General features: G+C 39.1%; 5 protein-coding genes across 7 annotated transcripts; 2 read left to right on the top strand and 3 right to left on the bottom strand.

Moving 5' to 3' along the window:
- Positions 1 to 61: 61 nt before the first annotated feature.
- On the bottom strand, positions 62 to 3,338 carry LOC306970248 (uncharacterized protein). 2 transcript variants are annotated; one of them, XM_079566139.1, is made up of 7 exons: positions 2,940 to 3,338; positions 2,690 to 2,864; positions 2,535 to 2,605; positions 1,631 to 1,795; positions 1,192 to 1,289; positions 695 to 772; positions 62 to 620 (listed from the first exon to the last, which is right to left on the bottom strand). In XM_079566139.1, the coding sequence occupies exons 1-7, from the start codon at positions 3,067 to 3,069 to the stop codon at positions 474 to 476; spliced, it is 864 nt and encodes a 287-aa protein (XP_079422265.1). In that variant the 5' UTR covers positions 3,070 to 3,338; the 3' UTR covers positions 62 to 473. The 2 variants fall into 2 exon arrangements, with proteins under 2 accessions (XP_079422265.1, XP_079422266.1); XM_079566140.1 differs by having other exon boundaries at positions 62 to 617.
- Positions 3,339 to 3,612: 274 nt separating this feature from the next.
- Positions 3,613 to 4,971, bottom strand: cox6a1 (cytochrome c oxidase subunit 6A1). The gene is made up of 3 exons (XM_079570465.1): positions 4,818 to 4,971; positions 4,001 to 4,146; positions 3,613 to 3,913 (listed from the first exon to the last, which is right to left on the bottom strand). Exons 1-3 carry the CDS (start codon positions 4,921 to 4,923, stop codon positions 3,824 to 3,826), a joined length of 342 nt encoding a protein of 113 aa, XP_079426591.1. The 5' UTR covers positions 4,924 to 4,971; the 3' UTR covers positions 3,613 to 3,823.
- A 274-nt stretch (positions 4,972 to 5,245) lies between these two features.
- LOC306977762 (hepatic lectin-like) lies at positions 5,246 to 7,644 on the top strand. Of its 2 annotated transcripts, XM_079576203.1 has the most exons (8): positions 5,246 to 5,400; positions 5,492 to 5,560; positions 5,623 to 5,706; positions 5,790 to 5,870; positions 5,945 to 6,013; positions 6,442 to 6,581; positions 7,250 to 7,365; positions 7,442 to 7,644. In XM_079576203.1, exons 2-8 carry the CDS (start codon positions 5,494 to 5,496, stop codon positions 7,593 to 7,595), a joined length of 711 nt encoding a protein of 236 aa, XP_079432329.1. In that variant the 5' UTR covers positions 5,246 to 5,400; positions 5,492 to 5,493; the 3' UTR covers positions 7,596 to 7,644. The 2 variants fall into 2 exon arrangements, with proteins under 2 accessions (XP_079432329.1, XP_079432328.1); XM_079576202.1 differs by having other exon boundaries at positions 5,246 to 5,560.
- Positions 7,645 to 9,890: 2,246 nt separating this feature from the next.
- On the top strand, positions 9,891 to 12,595 carry pla2g1b (phospholipase A2, group IB (pancreas)). The gene is made up of 4 exons (XM_079564601.1): positions 9,891 to 9,931; positions 10,408 to 10,564; positions 12,201 to 12,328; positions 12,460 to 12,595. Exons 1-4 carry the CDS (start codon positions 9,895 to 9,897, stop codon positions 12,576 to 12,578), a joined length of 441 nt encoding a protein of 146 aa, XP_079420727.1. The 5' UTR covers positions 9,891 to 9,894; the 3' UTR covers positions 12,579 to 12,595.
- A 1,096-nt stretch (positions 12,596 to 13,691) lies between these two features.
- On the bottom strand, positions 13,692 to 18,098 carry prkab1b (protein kinase, AMP-activated, beta 1 non-catalytic subunit, b). The gene is made up of 7 exons (XM_079562534.1): positions 17,936 to 18,098; positions 17,053 to 17,219; positions 16,830 to 16,923; positions 16,626 to 16,734; positions 15,193 to 15,326; positions 15,038 to 15,106; positions 13,692 to 13,923 (listed from the first exon to the last, which is right to left on the bottom strand). The coding sequence occupies exons 1-7, from the start codon at positions 18,086 to 18,088 to the stop codon at positions 13,846 to 13,848; spliced, it is 804 nt and encodes a 267-aa protein (XP_079418660.1). The 5' UTR covers positions 18,089 to 18,098; the 3' UTR covers positions 13,692 to 13,845.
- Positions 18,099 to 18,985: the final 887 nt, after the last annotated feature.

The raw sequence follows: 18,985 nt of genomic DNA, 5'->3' as shown, positions 1-18,985 counted from the left end.
CCAACCAATATTTTTCGGAAAGGCCTCATTACATTTCTTTTTTTTTTCTTTTTTTAAATAAATACTGATTTTGAGTTCAAATATGAATACAATCAATTGCATTCCATGATATTTAGAGGTCATCATGTGATAACGTGGTCTAAATCAACAATGTTTGAGCTTTCAATTCCTTCATTCACTTCTCTGACTGTTCCCTTCAGTGCTTCAGGGCAGCCCTCACCGCATCAAGGCAAGTACAGTTTCAATGACCTTTCAAAAGCAAAACTCCACTGTCTTGGCATTATGTTTGTCCAATTTGAATGATAAAATATTAAAATAAACGTAAAAAAAAAAAAGGAGAATTTGACACAGATCATTCCATCTAAGGCGTTAACACATCACCCAAATTGTGCTTTGAAGGCATCAAAGATTGTAGAGCATTGCAAATGTATTACTGTAACATGAACAAAACAAATAGTACAAAAAATAAAAGGTCACGTCAACTGTTTATCTAATAATAAAATTTCCTTCTCAAGCTTCTTCATTTTAAGCGCTCGATACTCCATCAGCTGTTCTCGATTCTCTATTTCCTTTTTGAGATATGTGCAGTAAAGAGATCTTAAATCTTCCTTTTGCGCCTGCTAAATGAGAAGAAAATACAAACTGTTACATATGGTCAATAATTTGCTTTAGATTTTTAAAAGCCCAGTCTTACCTTGACACTTCCACAGCTCGAAGCGATATTATTAGCCATAGAAGCAATATCATGAAAGCTGTTGTTATGCATATCCAGCTAAAATATGAAAATAAGCATTTTCAATTTGAGGTTTGCGGTCCACGTTGTACATTATTCATTATTGCTGTGGGCCATCTTATCATTGGTATTTCTTGTTTGATAACAATAATGTAATAAGTGATTCTGCTCCACAAAACACATGAAGCAATTTAAATCAGGCTAAAAACAAGAGGTGCTGCTACGGTGCTCAGCAGTGCCATCCACCAAAGGGTTCAGGAAGGAAAATTCTAAACGTCCGTAGACTTTTCGAGAGTTCAAAGGAATAATGGCAGCAAATCAACTATGTGGTAACTTCTGAACAATAATCCGCGCTACCGTCAGTAATTGGCGTCCGTTGAGCTACAATACAGTATGTTCTTTGCGAGGAACATTACAGGTAAATTACTTTAGTAACTATAATAAACTTGTTTACTTACGCCTTCATAATGTGTGTCACTAACGTCTGTCTCGTCACTGCTCACACTGTCTGGTTCGGTCTTTGTAACAGGCATCAGGATAACCGGATGACCAGAAACTGTTTGGACAGAAAATGACAATGATAGCAAAACCTACTGCATTATTAAATGTGAACAGGCTTAAAACAAGACTGTATGTTCACTGTTTGAAAACTACTCTCACGTAGGTCAACGTGTCTAGTGAGTATGTGGTCAGGTGATCACACGTTGTTTTTCTATGGACATCTGATGGCAAGAATTTTAGAGAACGTGTAATAGTATGCTTACTATAGCCCTCACTTTGCACCCAACTAAGACCACCCTCAAAATGAAGAAAACAGTAATAGAACCATTGAAGTGTCATGTGCTACTTCTACAAACGCACAGCCACTTGAAATACGCAGCTGTGAAAACAACCTACCATTTATGTAAGTGTTTGATGCTTCAGATTCACTCAGTGGCTCGATACATTCGGCTGACGGCAGGACCTCTACTCTGATCCTGTCTTTATGTGGCAGGACGTCGTGTTCGCAGGACAGAGGGCCAATTATTCCGTTTTTCAGCATCTCTGTTCTTCGTCTTCTGGCTGAAATGACAGATTCACTTCATAGAAAAAATGTTTATGTAAGAAAAAATAGAGTCTATTTGCTTTTCATGTACCATCTAAAAGGAAGTAAATTGGTTCTAGTACCTTTCAAAAACATCTAAAGAGGTTTACAATATAACTACAAATTCTGGGATGTCGCAGGGACGTTCGGGGACCCCCCAATAATAATACATTTACTATATTCTGAGGAATTTGTTAGTAGTTTACAGCAGAATGACACAAAAAGCAACATTCAGCCATGACTGTAGGCCAAGTTTACAGTAGTATAATGTAGCAAAGAAATCTCACTTTTCCTTTAAAACATTTTTTTTGTGTGTACTTGTTTGGTAGACAAGCGTTGGGGCCCCCCTGCAGGTCCTCTAAGGCCCCCCTTTGGGAACCACTGCTGTACATAGTTAATGTATACAATTAGCTACTCAAATAGCCACAGCTGCTGTGACGCTGAATGATGAAAATGTGGCTCCCAATCTGCACCATTGGTCATAGATAAGAAAGGTGGGTGAGGTGGCAAAACAACACAATGCCACCCCTTAAACCTAAAGCTGATCCAGATCATGGGATCAAATAGGGTCCCATGATAGGGTTAAAATATGTACTTAAAACAGGAAAAATATAAGCTAAGACTCCTGGGACAGAAGTACTCGTGCCACATTTTGAGAAACAGCTGCTGTGACTTCACTCAAAGAAATACTGACAAGACAAAGCAAAGTTTTATTACCTGATTGCATGATGTTTTTATGTTTGATTTTGACTTGCTGCCAACTTCTTTTGTAGCCACTGTCTGAAACCCTGAAATTGCATGAAATCCCCCTTTAAAAAGGACAACTAGCAATTATTTTAATGAGACACACTTTGATTTTTGTTTTCTCTCACGCATTGATTTTGTCAGCTATTCTCTGCCACGCCTCCTCTCTTGACTTTGAAGCACTTGAGGTGTTGGATTTAGCTGTCAATACGCCTCTTTCTTCTTCATACAATTTCAAAATTAGTTCTTGCTCTTTTGTGCTGAAGAAGTGGGCTCTTTCCTGCTTTCTCATCATTTGAAGTTCTGCAGAGATAATAGAATAACAAATGTTGCAAGGGGACATAATTATTAATTAGTTGTTATTGATGTATTATTCACCTCGCTCTGCTTCAATGAGCGCAACGATCGACATTTGATTGCTCTCGCCTTCCGCTGCAGCCTGCACGGACGCAGTTATCCGAGATGTTTCAAGGCTAGATTTACTTATCAAATCGTATAGCTCCGCCATGATGACAGCAAAAAGTCGAGCTTAAGGTCCTCTTCCACCTTCCGCTCCACGCTTCGCCGTTTCGCTCGCCGCTGGAGAGGAGATATTGGGTCACGGAGAAAGGTCCGGATGATGCGAGGGGCATCCGCAGGCTTTGTTAACCCTGGATTTTTAAATTCGGCTTAAAGCGCGTTCACGTCAAAAGGCGGAGAGAGGCTTAAATCGGTGACGCGCCAGGGGGCGTGCGCGTTAAGGATTAAAGATCAAGAGAAATAAATGATTGACACAGATAATAAATAAACAGGGCCATTACGGTGTAGGTCATACTATATAATGGCTCCCCGAAATGTAGCATCAATGGTTTTGTTTTTTATTCTGCATCATCTCCCCAGTTACCAGAGGTATTCATTTACGAATCAAGACTCCGACAATTCTACATAAAGAAAATACACGACAGAGAAAATGTCCCCCCCCAGTCCAAAATTGTAAATAGTAACACATATTGTGCCTCCTTGCATTAGCTACGCCTAGTCCTAAAACGAACACAAGACATAAGACTTTAATTATTTTAATATTGTTTAATTTACACTGAAAGTTGTGTTATATGGTCCAGGTCAGAACAAACTTCAAGTTCAGGAGTGCTCATACATGGAGCACATTGAAAACAACAGAAAAGGGAAGAATCATAAACTGTAAGTGCAGCATGTGGTCCAGTAAAAGAGCGGTTTGAGGACTGGTCCCGAGCCAGTGGTGAGGTTTTCAGGAGGAAGAGGATCTACTCTTCGTGGCCCGCGTAACCGTCAGGGAGAGCGTTTACATGATCGTTGTGGAAAAGTGAATGATTGCCATCACCCCAAGGGAATTTCTGCAAGATAGAAAAAAAAATTAAAGACTCCACTAAGTTTACAGTTTTGCCAGATTATCTTTGAATCGTCTTGGATCCACAGCTGACCTTGGAGCGGATGCGCAGATGAGCATAGGGGACAAACTCCGGCTGTTCTTGCATATGGACTTGTTGCTCCTTCAGGTATGTGTTGAGCATGCACACAGCAACGCCAGGAAGGGCTACCACGAAACTCAGGATCTTCCATGTCTTTGCTGTGAGAGGAAACAAAAGCTTCATTAAACACATCCTTTGGTCATACCGTTTATGACTTTAACCTTATGCCATTCTGCACATAAAAAGTTGTAGTAGCAATAATGTAATCAAATCTATGGAGCAACGGTTCTCAAATAACATTGAACCGTATATAACTGTCACCTCATAAAACACGTGACCTTAGTTTAGAATAGTTTATGTCGCAACCATGAACAAGCACCTACTTTACATTCATTACTGCAGGATAAACTTAATTTTCTTAAATAAAAAGAATTAGTCGGGTATTCCAACTAAACGGTCCAAAAGTATTAGTTTGACAACCACAGCTCTAAAGGAAAAGGGAAATAAAGTTTTAAACTCCTAATAAACACGTATGTCTTTCATAAAAGTGCAATACGATACAAGATGTGTGTTGCGGTATTCAAGCGACCTTATTTGCCACGACACATGTTAAAACCCTTGATTCAAAGCACAAACTTGGTGTTTTTCAATGATCGTTTAACCCAAAACAACGAACGATATTAAGCTTATTTGATACCATTTTGAGTGATATTGATCGCAGTGTTGTTGCTAACCGAGGCTAATGCTAACAAGGTCAAGCTATAACTAACACCCGGTACGTACCGACAATAATCTGATATTAATATAAATATGAATGAGTCAGAAGTACCTGTTTGCTCGCCATGAGCCCCTGCAGCAGCAGCAGAAAGCTGTCGCCGGGCTTGATATAAGCCAGATCTGGCCAAAGCCTGAGAGACGCGTCCGAAAGTCGCCATTTTCTGTTTCCGAGAAGAGACCGGAAGCTATTTGAAGGAAAGGTCACGTGAGGCGAAAGGTTCAGCGCGACCCCTAGCGGCAACTCTGGATCAATCCCAAAACAAATAACCCTGTGTGTGCGTGTGTGTGTGCGTGTGTGTGTGCGTGTGTGCGTGCGTGTGCGCGTGCGCGTGTGTGTGTGCGCGTGTGTGTGTCTGTGTGTCTGCGTGTGTGTGTGTGTCTGCGTGTGTGTGTGTCTGTGATTTTTAGACACATTAAGAAACATTGAAAGATCATTATTTGTTCTCCATGCTGTAGTGTACTCATGGGACAAAGGTATTTCCCAGACTGACTGTTAGGTCATGGTCACTGTTTGCTGGACATGTTTGATGTAGGTTATTAATCTATGTTTCTCTTGAAAGGGAGGGATTTTCTGATCCCATGGTCAGAGTCCATGTACACAGGTTAATAGACAGTGGCTTTGCTTCACGGTAAAGGTAAGTTCATCAAAATTATTTTCCAGGTGTTTTGATGGAGGAAGTTGGTAGAATGGAAAATTGTTCAAATAAATAAAACACTTTTCTACAGTAATGGAAGCTCAGTATCAGCAGTTTGAGGTTAGGTCTGCGGATGACACGTCGATAATGTTACAAAAGGGTAAAAAAAAAAAAAAAAAATGTTTTTTCAATTTACACACAGTGACATGGATTTTCCTTTAGGGAGAAAGAACATGGTTGTTTATGTCCTGTATTCTGTCCTGTTGCTTCTTCTGTTTATTCTGCTGCTGATAACTGGAGTAAAATGTAAGATGTTCTCTGCAATAGTCTCACAGCTGGTTACGTCAAACAATGATTGTCTTCAATTTGTTTTTATCTTCTATTCACAGTTTCTCAATTAGGCAGTGACATAAATGATATAAAAATCAAACTCACGCAACCCAACAGCCAGCATTTTGCGCCTAGTTCCTGTAAGTGGTGCTTGTATCATGATACAAATGATACGATACAAACTTAAACATCACTTCATTTCTTTTGTGGACAGCTCATGTTGAAGCTCATGCTGAAAAGAGTGTACAGCTTGTTCTACTCACTGAGATTACTCCAGTTAGAGGTAAGTTTGGGTTTACTTCAGATTCGGATAACTTTATTGATCCCAGAAGGGCAATTCAAATTAAGTACTTCACTTGGTAGTATAACTTCCTCTAGACCTACAAACCTGCACTGAAGCAAAAGTAGTGATAAACCTTGAAAACTTGCTTACCAACCTCACTCACAGACCAAGGCTATTAATGCAGCTGTTTGTGCTAAAAGGTGAAATGTGCACATGCATGTAGAAAACTTGTAGAAAGAGCCCACGAAGATGCTTTGTACTTGCACTCCTTACCAATAGTTTGTGATCATCCACTACTATAGCTTTCATGAAACATTAACACAACCTAGATAGAAAAGATGTTCAATGTGAGTCATGAAAATCCATAAAATTTAAAAACAATTATGAACTGTGCATGTGAAACATTTGTTTTTGCATGAATAAAACAGGAAAATGTCGGGAAGGATGGGTGTCTAATGAAAACAGCTGCTACTTTCTGTCGACCACCAAAGCGCCTTGGAGCGCAGCGGAAACAGACTGCCAAAATCGTCAAGGACATCTGCTGGTGATAAACAGTGTAGAGGAACTGGTAAGATTGATTTAATAATTTTATTTTTTTTAAGGTGGGCCAACTTTTGAAAACCTTTGCTGTTTTCAAAACATTTGCAAAGTGCTCCGGAGGTTTTTGTCGAATAATTCTGCGGTGATGATGCTTATGAGAGAAAAGAAAAACCAAGGCAACCGGGTTATTAATTTAAAAACTTTGAAACATTGCACTGAGTGTTTCCTTATTCCACAGAGAGCGACCAACCTTCCTCGGGGAGCAACTTTAGCCGTGTTATTTTATGTTTTATAACTTGCAAAACAACAAGGCAAATGTGAGAAAATAATTGCTAAACATTCGAAACACCAGGACTTGCTGACACAGTACATATGTTTAAATACGGTTGAACCTGTAGTTATCTATGAGCCAGTCATGCTTTGTAGCGAAGGCAATTTGAGTCCAGGGGAGGTAGCCTATTGTATATGAACTTCAACACTAAGGAGCACCACCTCATGACATCAGCAGGTGGCACAGTGTGTTCTTGAGCTCTATTTGAAAACATACATGTGTGAAACAAAGCACAACTTTAAAAGTTGGAAATGATTGGTCTTTGCTAAACCACATTTATGTACACCCGCTTTTTAGTTTGACATTTCACATTAATCAAAATGATATGAAATGAAAAATACTCATCTCTAATCCCTCATTTCAAGGATTACATTTCAAAAATAGCTGCACTTATGGAAAACTACTGGATTGGACTCGTTGAGCGCCAGAATGAGGGGCACTGGAGCTGGGTGGACGGAAGCGACTACAGTTCAATGGAAAAGTAAAATAAAACAGGTGCATTTTTTTCCCTCACTCATAAATGTATGTGTCAAACTAATTAGGTCGGTTGTATTCAGGTTTTGGGATCGGGGCCAACCTGATGACTGGGATTACAGAGAGAACGGGGAGGACTGTGGGCAGATCCACGCTGCGGCCAGACGCAAACGCCGACTGTGGAACGACGCAGACTGTGGCATCGATTTCCGCTACATCTGTGAGAGCAAGATATGACGGGCCACCAAAGACAGCAATCCATTATACTATTGGAAATACTGCCTTTTTCTGTTGTATATGTCTACTTTTTTTATGATGTTCAACAGTGCCCATATTAGATTAGAAAATAATAAAATAAAAAGTTACAAAAGCATTTCCTCATCTTTTTTTTTTAAATGTATTTTCTTTCATTTAATTCAAACATCTAATTCAACATTGTACCATACATTTCTGGCGAGTGCATCAAACTATTGGCTTGTAATGTTTCCATAGTGGCCCGTGAGCAAAGTAAAGTGAACTTTTAGCCCCGAGGTTGGACCTGGGATAGACTAAAATCCAGGAAATGGAGGCTTTTATGAAAGAGGTTACTTTCTTCTAAAAACACAAAGCAGGAGTTTTCATTTCCTTTGTTGCTCCAGATGACCTCTGTGTCCGAGTAAAGGAAGAATCACTTGCTTTTGTAGGGGCTTAATCAACAGGGTTTTGTACATAACAAGTGCCCTCATTGCAGGAGTATTGATACTGTGTAAAAACAATGGGTCAACAGTCCTCACGCTGGATGGCATTGTTGTAGCACTGGCCATGGATCTACAACATCTGCAACAGGTAATGGATAAGAAAGGCTCAGGTATACAGTATAATGCACTTAATCTTTATCACTTAATAAAAAAAAACATTATTTTATGGTTAATTTAGATTTGTTTGCCTGCATTTGCCTGCCATTGTGAACACATTGGAACCTAAATGCATATTTAAAAAAAAAAAAAACATATAAGGTCTCCTGCTGGTGCTCTGTAAAGCAATTTGTGTGACTTTAAAGGTGCATTACGGAAGTTTTTATACACTGCAAAAAGGAATAAACTAGATTAGTTTTAATGTCTCAAATTTAGCATAATAATCCAACTTCTAAGATTTAGTTGGGTATTTGACCTACATTATTTAACTTGCTCTGAGATGTTTCTGACTTATTTCAATACATTTCATCCTTCTTTCAGGTAATTTTCTCTGCCAATGAGTTAAAGCAGTACTAAATAACTTGTTTACCTTAATAAATGCTTTGAGTAGTCCCTCTGGGGGTGATACAAGTGTTAATGGGATGATTGGGGGGTCTTTTATCTCCCCCTGGTGTCTCTGCCCAGAAAACCACAATTGCAACTTCGCTGCCTACGGGTCGGAGGCCCCAATACACACTAATAGAATCATGAAGAAGAAGTTAACAGGCTAACGGGCAAAGCTAACTGCGGGCTAGCGCCACTTAAACAGTACTAACAGCCAAATTTGAGTGAAAAAAATGATCTCCATTGTGTAATTGGAAATACAATATCCCTCTGTCCCTTTGTTCTTTTCTGTCAGTGTACTATTTACTCTCACGGACAATTAACGTAAAAAAACGCAACATGCTACGACACCTGCAGTGGCCTCTACAGTTACTTAGTTCTGCTTTTAAAAAAATTGGTCTTATCCCATTGGCAGTTTTACTTTCTTATTTCAAGCAAGATTATTGTAATTTCATTCTGAAATGTCATCAAACAAGCAAAGTATTCTTGGTCCGATTAGGAAAAAAAATCTTAATCAGTGAAAACCACTCAAAACAATGTACATTTCATCAATTTAAGTCAGTTAAAGATACCCTATGCAACTTTTTTGCGGAAAAAAAGTTGATATTTGTGCGTATTTGACCTTGTAGTGACGCCAATACTTTTGATCACGGTTGTCTCTAAAATGCTCCAGGATCAATTGTTCTGTAAAAAAACAATTGGTCCTGGAGCATCACAGAGGCTCCTGGTACAGCCATTGTGTCACTGAGAGGTCAAATATACATTCACAGTAAAAAACAAAAAAAACATATGTGATCAAAAATTTCATAATGCACCTTTAGGTTGCACAGATAAGAATGGACTAGTTCAATAGTCATGATAAGTATACTATTATTTGTATGTGACTTCACTTTCTTTACATTTAGATTACGTTGGTCAAGGTTCACTGGAAAACCATGAGAACTGCATCATTTGGCCGACTGTTTACTCAGCTGTGTACTGGGAGCTTAAAAAAGTGGAGACCCGGAGGAGGACAGAGTGCATACAAAGAAACTCTTAGGGTTTTTCTTTTACAGTAATGACAAGAATTATGGCAAAATGAGAAGGTTTGCGAACGAAAGCCACACTTTGCACAGACAATTGTAGGTGTGATTATGAAAAATATGTGTCGATTAAGTCACCCCTGGCTGTGCCCACCCCTTGCTTTCCTTATCTCGGTCTTTGTCTCAGGTATAAAAAGCAAAAGGTTGCACCAGAACTGACCTTGTTGAGAATACACCATGACTCGGACTGCTCTCCTGGCCCTCCTGCTGACCGGTATGAACTGCGTTAAAACTTTATATGCCTTAAAAGGTTTAAAAGTCAGCGTGTTGGGAATGCTGATTCAGATCATTGTGATAATTGGATCTAAATTGGTGGGACAGTCATTTTGTCAATTGTCTCATTGTCTCAAAGCTTGAGAGGGGAAAATGTGTATAAATATGAATGTGTTTGCAATTAATATTCTTTATTTGTGTCACGGTATGAGAGATTAAAGGTCCATCGAGTTACCCACTGATTTATTCTGAACCATATGGACCAACAGATTTGTTTTAATTGAGTGGAATTTGAGGATTTTTTTTTCTATATAGTTAACATTTATCAATAAACATCTGTAAAATGAGGCATCAATATACTGATGTAAGATAGGACTATAGACTTTGAAGAACTTGTGTGTGTGTCGTGTTCCCTTAGTAGGCTACGCATTTGCTCTGAGCTGTATTTATTACATTATTGTCTTCTTTTGTCGGCAGCTTGTGCGGTCAACGGTGCCACTCTGCCCAAAGCCTTATGGCAGTTTGGGAACATGATCCAGTGTGTCCAGCCCGGGGTCAGCCCTCTTCTGTACAACGACTACGGCTGCTGGTGCGGCTTTGGAGGAAAAGGAGCTCCGGTGGACGAACTGGACGAGTGAGGAAGAAAATCTAGTGACCACATAATATTTCATAACATAAATGACTCTAATAACGAAAGTGTATGTGACATTTGAGATACAAAATGTTTTTTTGCAAGGTGAATCAATGAAAAAATGCGTAGCGAATGTCTCTGATGGCGGAGAGAAGTTCGTATTACTGAAATTATCAAAAGGGCAACTCACAGATGTTGAACATTCGTTATATTGGTTAATCATTCCTCTACCTTCGCTGATCTCAAACACAAGCCAGAATGCCTAGTGCCATAACTTTGACCAATTACACAAGCTTTGCAGTGAACCGGCCTCTCAGGTCCGATCAAGAGAGCGAAGAGGGAGGAGCTTGAATGTTTCCTTTCTCACTCTCCTCATTTTGCAATCTCACAGACCAGCACGTTTTCTCCAGTTTGGCTTTACCCAAATCTAAAAGCTTCAAGCGTCAAAATTGCCACGAAAACAAGGATGAGAATACATCACAAAAAGTGACCCAAAGAAGCCTCAAAAGAGTAACACAAACATGATGAAAACACAACAAAAAACAAAAAAACAAAGAAAACAAACGATGACAAAATTAACAAAAACATGACCCAAAAAAAGTACAAAAAAACTGCGAAAACAAAACAAAAATGTGACAAAAATGCAATGACACATTACTTCTATAGTCTGTAAGCTCCTGTCCAGACGCTTTTTGAAGCTAATTGATTATAACATGATTATAAAAGAGTATTTCCATGAAGGTACAGCACAACACATCGTACAAGTGCCGAGAATGATTTTATTTTGGTATATCGGAAGTGTCTGTAAAAGGTGCTTATCAGGAACTGTACAATTTTGTGTCGCCATCTTAACTGCTAAAGGGATGTTTCAGGATTTTTGACATAGGGCCTCATTTCCTAGTTATCCAGACTGTTGTTGATTTCTGGAGATTTTCTTTTTTTTTTTTATTCTTGCAGTCCTTATATTTGAAGAGGTTAGTGGTGCTAGGCTAATGCTAGGCTAGTGCTAGGTTAGTGCACGTCTATGGTAACTAGTAGTATTAAAACCTCTTCAAAATCATCGGGTCGTCCTCCAAACGTTGCCATATCTGATTTGTAGAAAGCTCCTTTGTGAATGTAAGCGAGTGGATCACTTCAGCGCAGCGTAGCTTACAACCAGGAATGCTCAAATATAAGTTATTTTAAATGCAAAATAGTTATATTTAAAAAAAAAAAATCAGTTAGCACAGGCATTTATATCGTAGTCTGGTGTTATAAGTGATTTGCTTCAGGTGCACTGTGCTTGGGTTAGACTATTTTTAATGCAGGCTACTAGTTACCATAGACAAGCACTAGCCTAGCACTAGCCTAGCACCACAAAACTCTTCAAACATGCTGCATGAATTCAAATATATATATATATATCTCCAGAAATCAACAACACTCTGGTTAACTAGGAAATGAGGCCCTATGTCAAAAATCCTGAAATATCCCTTTAACAAGGCAAACGGCAAGTCCAGGCCGCTCTAAGACGTCTGAGCCTCCGTTATATTTGAAGAAGCTTTCATTATGTATAATCATGCATTCTCTTAAGCACTGTCAGTTTTAGTAGCATACCTTTATTATAATGTGCTACTACATAACTCTGAGTGTCTTGCAGATGCTGTAAAGTGCATGACAACTGCTACTACGCTGCCAGAAGAGCTCCGGGCTGCACTGCTGTGGAGGACCTGCCCTACGTCCTGGTTTATGATCACACCTGCTCCAACCAGCAAGTCACCTGCTCAGGTAAAGACACTCATCTCTTATCCAACGTCTACATTTGTGCAAAACTAAATTAACGAAAACATACAATAAAATAAAATACTATATGACCCTAAAATTGCAAAACTTATTTTCCACCCACTTTCTCTCTGCAGCCTCCAATGACAAGTGCCAGGCGGCCGTGTGCGAGTGCGATCGAGTTGCTGCTCACTGTTTCGCTGGGAAAACATACAACTCCGAAAACAAGCACCTGGACTCCAAGTACTGCGTCTGAGTAAAGCAATAAATCATAACGACAACAACAGTGCTTTGTTTGTTATTTTTTAATAATTCCCTTGTTATTGTAGCAAAAGTGGGCAAGAATGACATGATTTGGTAAATTATACTGTTTTGGTGCAAAGATTCCAAAAATAGAGATTAAAATAAGAAAAAAAGGCCAGGTTTGTGAGTTAAGATAGCTGTAGCATAGTGTAGTACATTTGCGAGTTCCTGCAAAATTATCACTATTTTATTAATCAATTTTCTGCTTACACTCATGTGAAAAACGAAGATTGTGAACAACCAAAATACATTTTTTTATTCATTCATAACAAAAATCTACAGTTCATTAAAGAAAAGATAGAGACCTGTTTGGGACGAGACAAGAACCAGATGGGAGTTTCTGGGGGGCCCGATTTAGTCCACAGGCCGCCTATTGGTGATCACCGTCGTAGTTCATCACAAGGAACAGGCCACCATTTTTCCATACTGAGATATGTTCTTGCCTGAGCTTAGACGAGTTGATGCGTATCTCTCTGGTCTTTACGCGTGCGCTCGGTCACGCAAAACGACCAAAGATGTTGTTAGCGTTTAGCGTCTCCTCTATGGACACAAACGGGGGTGAAGTTAGCAACGACCGAGCTCTTTCATGTTTCCCCAAATTAAATACGGTTACGTGAGCTTTTACACGTTCCAAGTATAGCTACACAAAATAAAACATACATAATTTTCTGTAGCTATACTTGGATTGTGTAAGTACTCAAGTAAATGTATTTAAATAGGGAAAACGTGGAAGAGCTTGGTCACTTCTAACTTCACCCCCGTTTGGCCCCATAGAGGAGCGGAGGAGAGGCTAAATGCAACATCTTTAGTCTTTTTGCGTTACTGAGCGCACGCGTAAAAAACAGACAGATACGCATCAACTCGTCTAAGCCCGTGTAAGAACATATCTCAGTATGGAAAAAAGGTGGCCTGCTCCTTTAAATCCACAGTCTTTTGACATCAACTTTAATTTACAGTTTTTCTTTTACATTTAATTTTCTTTATTTGTATGTACAATAACTGAAAGAAAAAAAACGCTGAATTAGCAAGTACAAAGTTGTGGTGCAAGTGCACTTGAATAGGAATGTATCAAGTCGTTGCACAGACAGCTGGGACGCCTGGAGGAGAGTGTATGATGTTGAAAGACCCGAAGCGCTTGATGAATCCAGGAACATCTCCGAAGATGTGGCCAGAAGCATCACTTGGATGTATTTGCTCACCTCAACACAGCGATGTGCGTTTCATATTGGTTTGTACAGAAGTGTGGTCACATATTTCTTTTTGTATCGGTGACTCGCACTGAGGACCATGACTCCATCCTGGAACAACATTCAGACGCACCATTATCACATTGTCTGGATAAATTATCCAGGGAATAACAAAAAAATAACAGTTTTTGCTTCATAGTTTTTCATTGCGATTTTATATGAGTCTTGCTTCCCATATACAGTGGGAGGAAAATGCATGTGAACGCTTTGGAATTTCTCACATTTCTGCCTAAATTGGTCATAAAATGTTGTCTGATCTTCATCAAAATCATAAGAATGAGTAAACAGTGTCTGCTTAAACTAATAACACCCACACATTTACATTTTATCATATTTTAATTGGCCATAACATGCAAGCATTCACAGGACAGGGAGGAATAAGTAAGAGAACCCAGGAATCTCGCTGAACAGCAAAAGTTTTGTAAAGAGGAATGGTCCAAGATTCATCATGATTGTTGTGCATGTTGAATCTGCAACTACAGGAAACGTCTGGATTAAGTTATTGCTGCCAGAAAAAACAGCTATAGTGCTGTGGAGCATAACCAAAGTGGAATAGTTTGGGAGGAACACACAATGTCATGTGTGGAGGAAAATGCACATCAACAGCACATCAACATCAAAACCCTATTCTCACTGTGATGTATGGTCATCATTCTTGATTTTGATGAAGATCAAACCACATTTTATGACCAATTTAGGCAGAAATGTGAGAAATTCCAAAGCGTTCACATACATTTTCCTCCCACTGTACATACCCAATTGGCTATTTCAGCACTTTTTTATTGCCGTTTTCTAGGCTTTTTATTAAAGGAAACTGTATTGAAACAAGCCCACAAAAAATATTTTTAACAGACTCAAGTGATTCTATACTTTTCCTGTGCATTAAGAAATGTTATTGATCAGATCACTTCCTTTGTTATGACTCTTTCGGTAGAGCATGAAGTCCGTTCATTGAGCGTAGAACAACTGAAGTAAAGGGGCGGGCGCAATTCATGGTTAATAAAGCATCAATCAATTTCATGAACATGAAGACTAGTTTCAAACGCATCCTTGTGAAGAATTTGGAAGTTAGAAGTGAGTTTGGACACAACAGACAAATTATTTTACTCCCTCTGTCATTGTTTGTCATTTAAAAAATCAAATACAGAGCCTTTGAGTTTGTTACCTTGATGGACAGGGCATAAAGATGATTCAGCATCACATGGTTTGGCTCGGGAAGTAGTGTTGGGTCGCACTAGAGCAGTAAAGAGGAAAAATACAGTATCTACACATGGTTCTGCTTTTGAAAATCACGGTACGTGCGTCGTGAATTGCACTTACCGAGATGCCAGTGTCCTTGTTGAGCAGCACTTGCAGCAGGTGTGGCGGTAAGTTCGGCGGATGCTTCAATTTGTCTTCAGGCTTGATCGTGTAGGAGTCCTGATGGTACGGACCGGGAGGAGAACTGGACAATTCTTACAACAAAGGACAAAAAAGAATTAATATTAAAGCTTTTCTCCCGTCTTTCTTTATGGGGCAGCAACGGTTTCACCTGCACGGTCTTAGATTTGACAAGCAGCATTACAATTATTACTACAATTCTTCAAGCCATAATAGCTGAGCTGTATATAAAGTTAAATGGTGAGGAGAAAACTTACAGGACATGTGACCTTATAGTGTAAAATGATGTGTTTTCCAAATGATTGCCTATTAAGTAAATAGAGTTAACCCTGCCTTAACCAAGTGCATTTTCTCCAGTGCAGCTTTACCCAAATGTAAAAGCTTACAGCCAATAGGCCAGAGTAACGGCTCACTTTCAAGCTAAGACCAACAAAACTGATCTAAATGGATATTTTCCTCACATTGTCGTCCTTATTTTGTGTCACATTTTTTCAAACATTTTCATCGCTTCTTGTCAATTTTCTGTTGCTCTTTTGTTGCTGTTTTTATGCATTTTTATCTTTCTTTTTTGCCTCATTTTTGTTGCCTTTTTGACACTTTTGACACTGGAAAACTATAGAATCAGTTGAGTCTGTTAAAATTAATGTTATCGGGTTGTTTTGATTACAGTTTTTGTTGTTTAATCCTTATTCAACAAAATCTTTTGAGGAAATGACAATATTTTACATTATATATTACAAGTCCAAGTCGTATTTGGGGCTTGTCATCCCTCGCTCACTCAGGCCCATTGGTACAGCATGATTACATCAACCTCTCCTTATGTCACATCCAGTGCACATGTCCAAAACAGAAGAATAAAGGAAACACCAGAAAAATGTCGATCCAGGGCAGTGTTAATATTTTCATCTCTTCAATTTTAGTCCAGTTTTAGTCGACCTAAATGGCATGTAAATTTAGTCTACTTTAAATTTAAAACATTTACTATAATCATATTTAATCAAGATCCTCTGCTTCCTGTTTGTTCTCCACACGGATAAAGCGCAGAGCTGTTCCTTTGGCAGTGAGATAATGATGATGATAAGAGGCTCTTTCAAACTGTCAGTGGAAGTTGTTTCTATCATTTTAGTCTCTTCTTTTAACTTTAAATTTAGTTTTAGTCAGCAAAAAAATAGTTTGCCTTAAATTATGATATATACTATAATACTTCTGTTGACAAATGTAACACTGCTCCAGAAAAAACACAACTATGTTCTGTCGAAATGGATAATCCACCCTGTGAAACTCAATGGCTGAGTCTCTTCATGTCAATTGAAGGAATATTTGTGACTTCATTCATCATTATGAAACAAAAAACAGCAGATTGAGCTTCTCACCGTCGGCTGAATCCAGAGAGTCGATCCTCAAGGCGTCGAACACTTCAAAGTCTGTCGTCTTCACTTGGATATAGTTATTCACTGTCCCGGTTTTAGACGTCATTACAGACTGCAGGATACAATGAGAGGTGAGTAAAATACTGTATATGTTTTCATTTTTTTAATTCATAATTTAGGATGTTCATTCACTGATCAAAAACTTACACCGGTGGGATCTAAAGTCCACTGTCCGTCCACACAGAACTTGTACTGGTGCTCTCCTTCAGGCAGATCCACGATGGCCACAAAATTGTTCTGACTAGACAACAGAACACACAATAATCTTTTTAAAATGTGCTTATTATTAGTGTAGCAAATCACAGAACCTATGGGCCTTAGGCAAGATCGCCACAGAACTTTGTCTATATGTGTTTTGTGCACCACTGACCTTTTGTTGAGCGGGATTTTGGAGACCCAGTTGTTGAATGACCCAGACACGTAGACCTCTTTAGCGGCTCCGGTCCACCTGAACACTGTGGGTCTGGCCTGAGTCGAGCCTTTGGTCAAACTCTCCAGGTCTTGCTGCCATTCGAAAAACTCCTGCATCTCCGCATTCTGCATATTTGGTTTAGTTAAGTTTATTTGAGCAGTTGACATTCATTTTTCTTTCAAAATTCATAAGTAAAGCTTATATGTGCCGACCCCATATTATCCATATATCAATATACATTTACATACATTGACTTTGGATGTGTTTCTTTCAATTCCTCCCTGAGGTTGTATGGTTGCTAATACAAATTAGCAACCATACAACCATCAATTTTAAAGTTGGACTAAGCAACACTGATGAAGATCATGTAAATGCATATTATAGCAGCTTGTTATATTTGTTGCAAGTTGTTTATAGGATGTATCAAAAGAAAAAAGAAAAAACGTACATAGGATGAACTATGCCTGAAAAAGCAGCATTATTACTTCATTACTTTTGAAGATGTAATAAGAGATTAATCACAGGTTTACACTGTTTTCTAATTCAAATGTTTGTAATTCAAAATGAGAAAAGGATAATAATTGAATTCAAAGCAATTGACATTATAATCACTGATATTGGCTTTGTATTGCTTAGGGACAGGCACATTGTATTATTTTAGCCTTGTTACTTCCTTGTTGTCATTATCATCTCTACATTTCCCCCCCTATATAGTGCAGTATGTAGCTCTACAACAACAAGAATGGCATAAGGAGATTCCACAGTGTTATTCTCCAGAAGATACATAACAGGACTTGCATCTTTTACATTTGATCCATTTGGGCCCAGTCTGGTTTCATACCTTGGCGTCTTCTCTTTGGAACAGGTCTGCGTCCTCTGTGCTGTCCATCAGTATTTTGGGACGCGCGTCTTTCCCTCCCTGTTGTCCATCCCGATACGAGGGCGACCTTTCCCCTTGACCTCCGCCGCCCCGGTCACTGTTGCTGTTCCCCATCCCGCACGCGCTGCTCGATCCGCGAGCAAAGTACAGAAGAAGAAGGGGTGGGGGGGAAGGGAGAGGATAAAAGGACACATATGGCAGCGGCGATCAGCATTTTGTAAGACAAGAGTTTATATGGGGCGTTCGGATTGAGAAACACAGCTTACCTCAGTCTTTCAAGTCAGTTTTGCGTTTCAAGTGCGGGGCCTCTCACTGGACGCGCGATTGTTTTGACTCTTTAGTAACAAACAAAAAGGCTCCGCTCCGCGCGCTCCACGCCTTTTGTTCTGGGAAAAGTTTCTCTCTGTTAAAATAGAAAATAAGCAGCCACTTCACAGATGCTTTAGGCTCCGGTTCCTTTACACAACTACAAGACTTACATGAAGCTTGAGTGGAAGTTTGCTAAGAAATGTGTTCCGTATAAAAACACACCTCTTCCGCCTGCAGCGCGCGAGGGGTTAAATTTAACCCTATAAGCGCCGACCACTTCTGAACTGACATTCATTTGTCATAAGCCTAAAAACACTGTCGAACCAGAGGCCAATACTAATATACTAATAACATCTCCCGTGCTTAATTGATTTACAGCTACTATTTTTTTTATTTTTATTTTTATTTTTTTTGTCTGGATAGAAGGTGTTCTTTGTTGTGCCACGTGACCAGTTCTCAGAGCTCTCACATTTCTTGTTATTGTTATGGCCACATAGAAACACACTGTCATCGTGATTTCACTGTTGACTAAATGTAAATGTTGTCTGTCATCATCAAGGTATAATAAAGACTAACCAACATAAGACGAGACCAAATCACATTGAGCTGCAAAACAGAATGGTCATCACAATTGAACATGAAAGCTGATGCAGCCCATCAGCTTTCATTAGCCTTAAATGAACTACAAAAATGGCTGAATGA

Source organism: Gobius niger, assembly GCF_951799975.1.
Source record: "Gobius niger genome assembly, chromosome: 1".
Classification (NCBI taxonomy): Eukaryota; Metazoa; Chordata; class Actinopteri; order Gobiiformes; family Gobiidae; genus Gobius; species Gobius niger.
Note: the sequence above shows the minus strand (reverse complement) of the source record. Positions and strands in the feature narration are given on the sequence as shown.

Coding starts and splice junctions, on each gene's coding strand:
- LOC306970248 (XM_079566139.1), bottom strand. CDS start 3,069: ATGGCGGAGCTATACGATTTGATAAGTAAATCTAGCCTTGAAACATCT. Junction 2,865..2,939: donor GCTCATTGAAGCAGAGCGAG/GTGAATAATACA, acceptor TTATCTCTGCAG/AACTTCAAATGATGAGAAAG. Junction 773..1,191: donor GTGACACACATTATGAAGGC/GTAAGTAAACAA, acceptor TTCATATTTTAG/CTGGATATGCATAACAACAG.
- cox6a1 (XM_079570465.1), bottom strand. CDS start 4,923: ATGGCGACTTTCGGACGCGTCTCTCAGGCTTTGGCCAGATCTGGCTTA. Junction 4,147..4,817: donor GGCTCATGGCGAGCAAACAG/GTACTTCTGACT, acceptor TTCCTCTCACAG/CAAAGACATGGAAGATCCTG. Junction 3,914..4,000: donor ATCTGCGCATCCGCTCCAAG/GTCAGCTGTGGA, acceptor TCTATCTTGCAG/AAATTCCCTTGGGGTGATGG.
- LOC306977762 (XM_079576203.1), top strand. CDS start 5,494: ATGGAAGCTCAGTATCAGCAGTTTGAGGTTAGGTCTGCGGATGACACG. Junction 5,871..5,944: donor GCATTTTGCGCCTAGTTCCT/GTAAGTGGTGCT, acceptor TTTTGTGGACAG/CTCATGTTGAAGCTCATGCT. Junction 7,366..7,441: donor GACTACAGTTCAATGGAAAA/GTAAAATAAAAC, acceptor GGTTGTATTCAG/GTTTTGGGATCGGGGCCAAC.
- pla2g1b (XM_079564601.1), top strand. CDS start 9,895: ATGACTCGGACTGCTCTCCTGGCCCTCCTGCTGACCG. Junction 9,932..10,407: donor CCTGGCCCTCCTGCTGACCG/GTATGAACTGCG, acceptor TTTTGTCGGCAG/CTTGTGCGGTCAACGGTGCC. Junction 10,565..12,200: donor CCGGTGGACGAACTGGACGA/GTGAGGAAGAAA, acceptor AGTGTCTTGCAG/ATGCTGTAAAGTGCATGACA.
- prkab1b (XM_079562534.1), bottom strand. CDS start 18,088: ATGGGGAACAGCAACAGTGACCGGGGCGGCGGAGGTCAAGGGGAAAGG. Junction 16,924..17,052: donor AAAATCCCGCTCAACAAAAG/GTCAGTGGTGCA, acceptor TCTGTTGTCTAG/TCAGAACAATTTTGTGGCCA. Junction 13,924..15,037: donor TTTATGCCCTGTCCATCAAG/GTAACAAACTCA, acceptor ATGTTGTTCCAG/GATGGAGTCATGGTCCTCAG.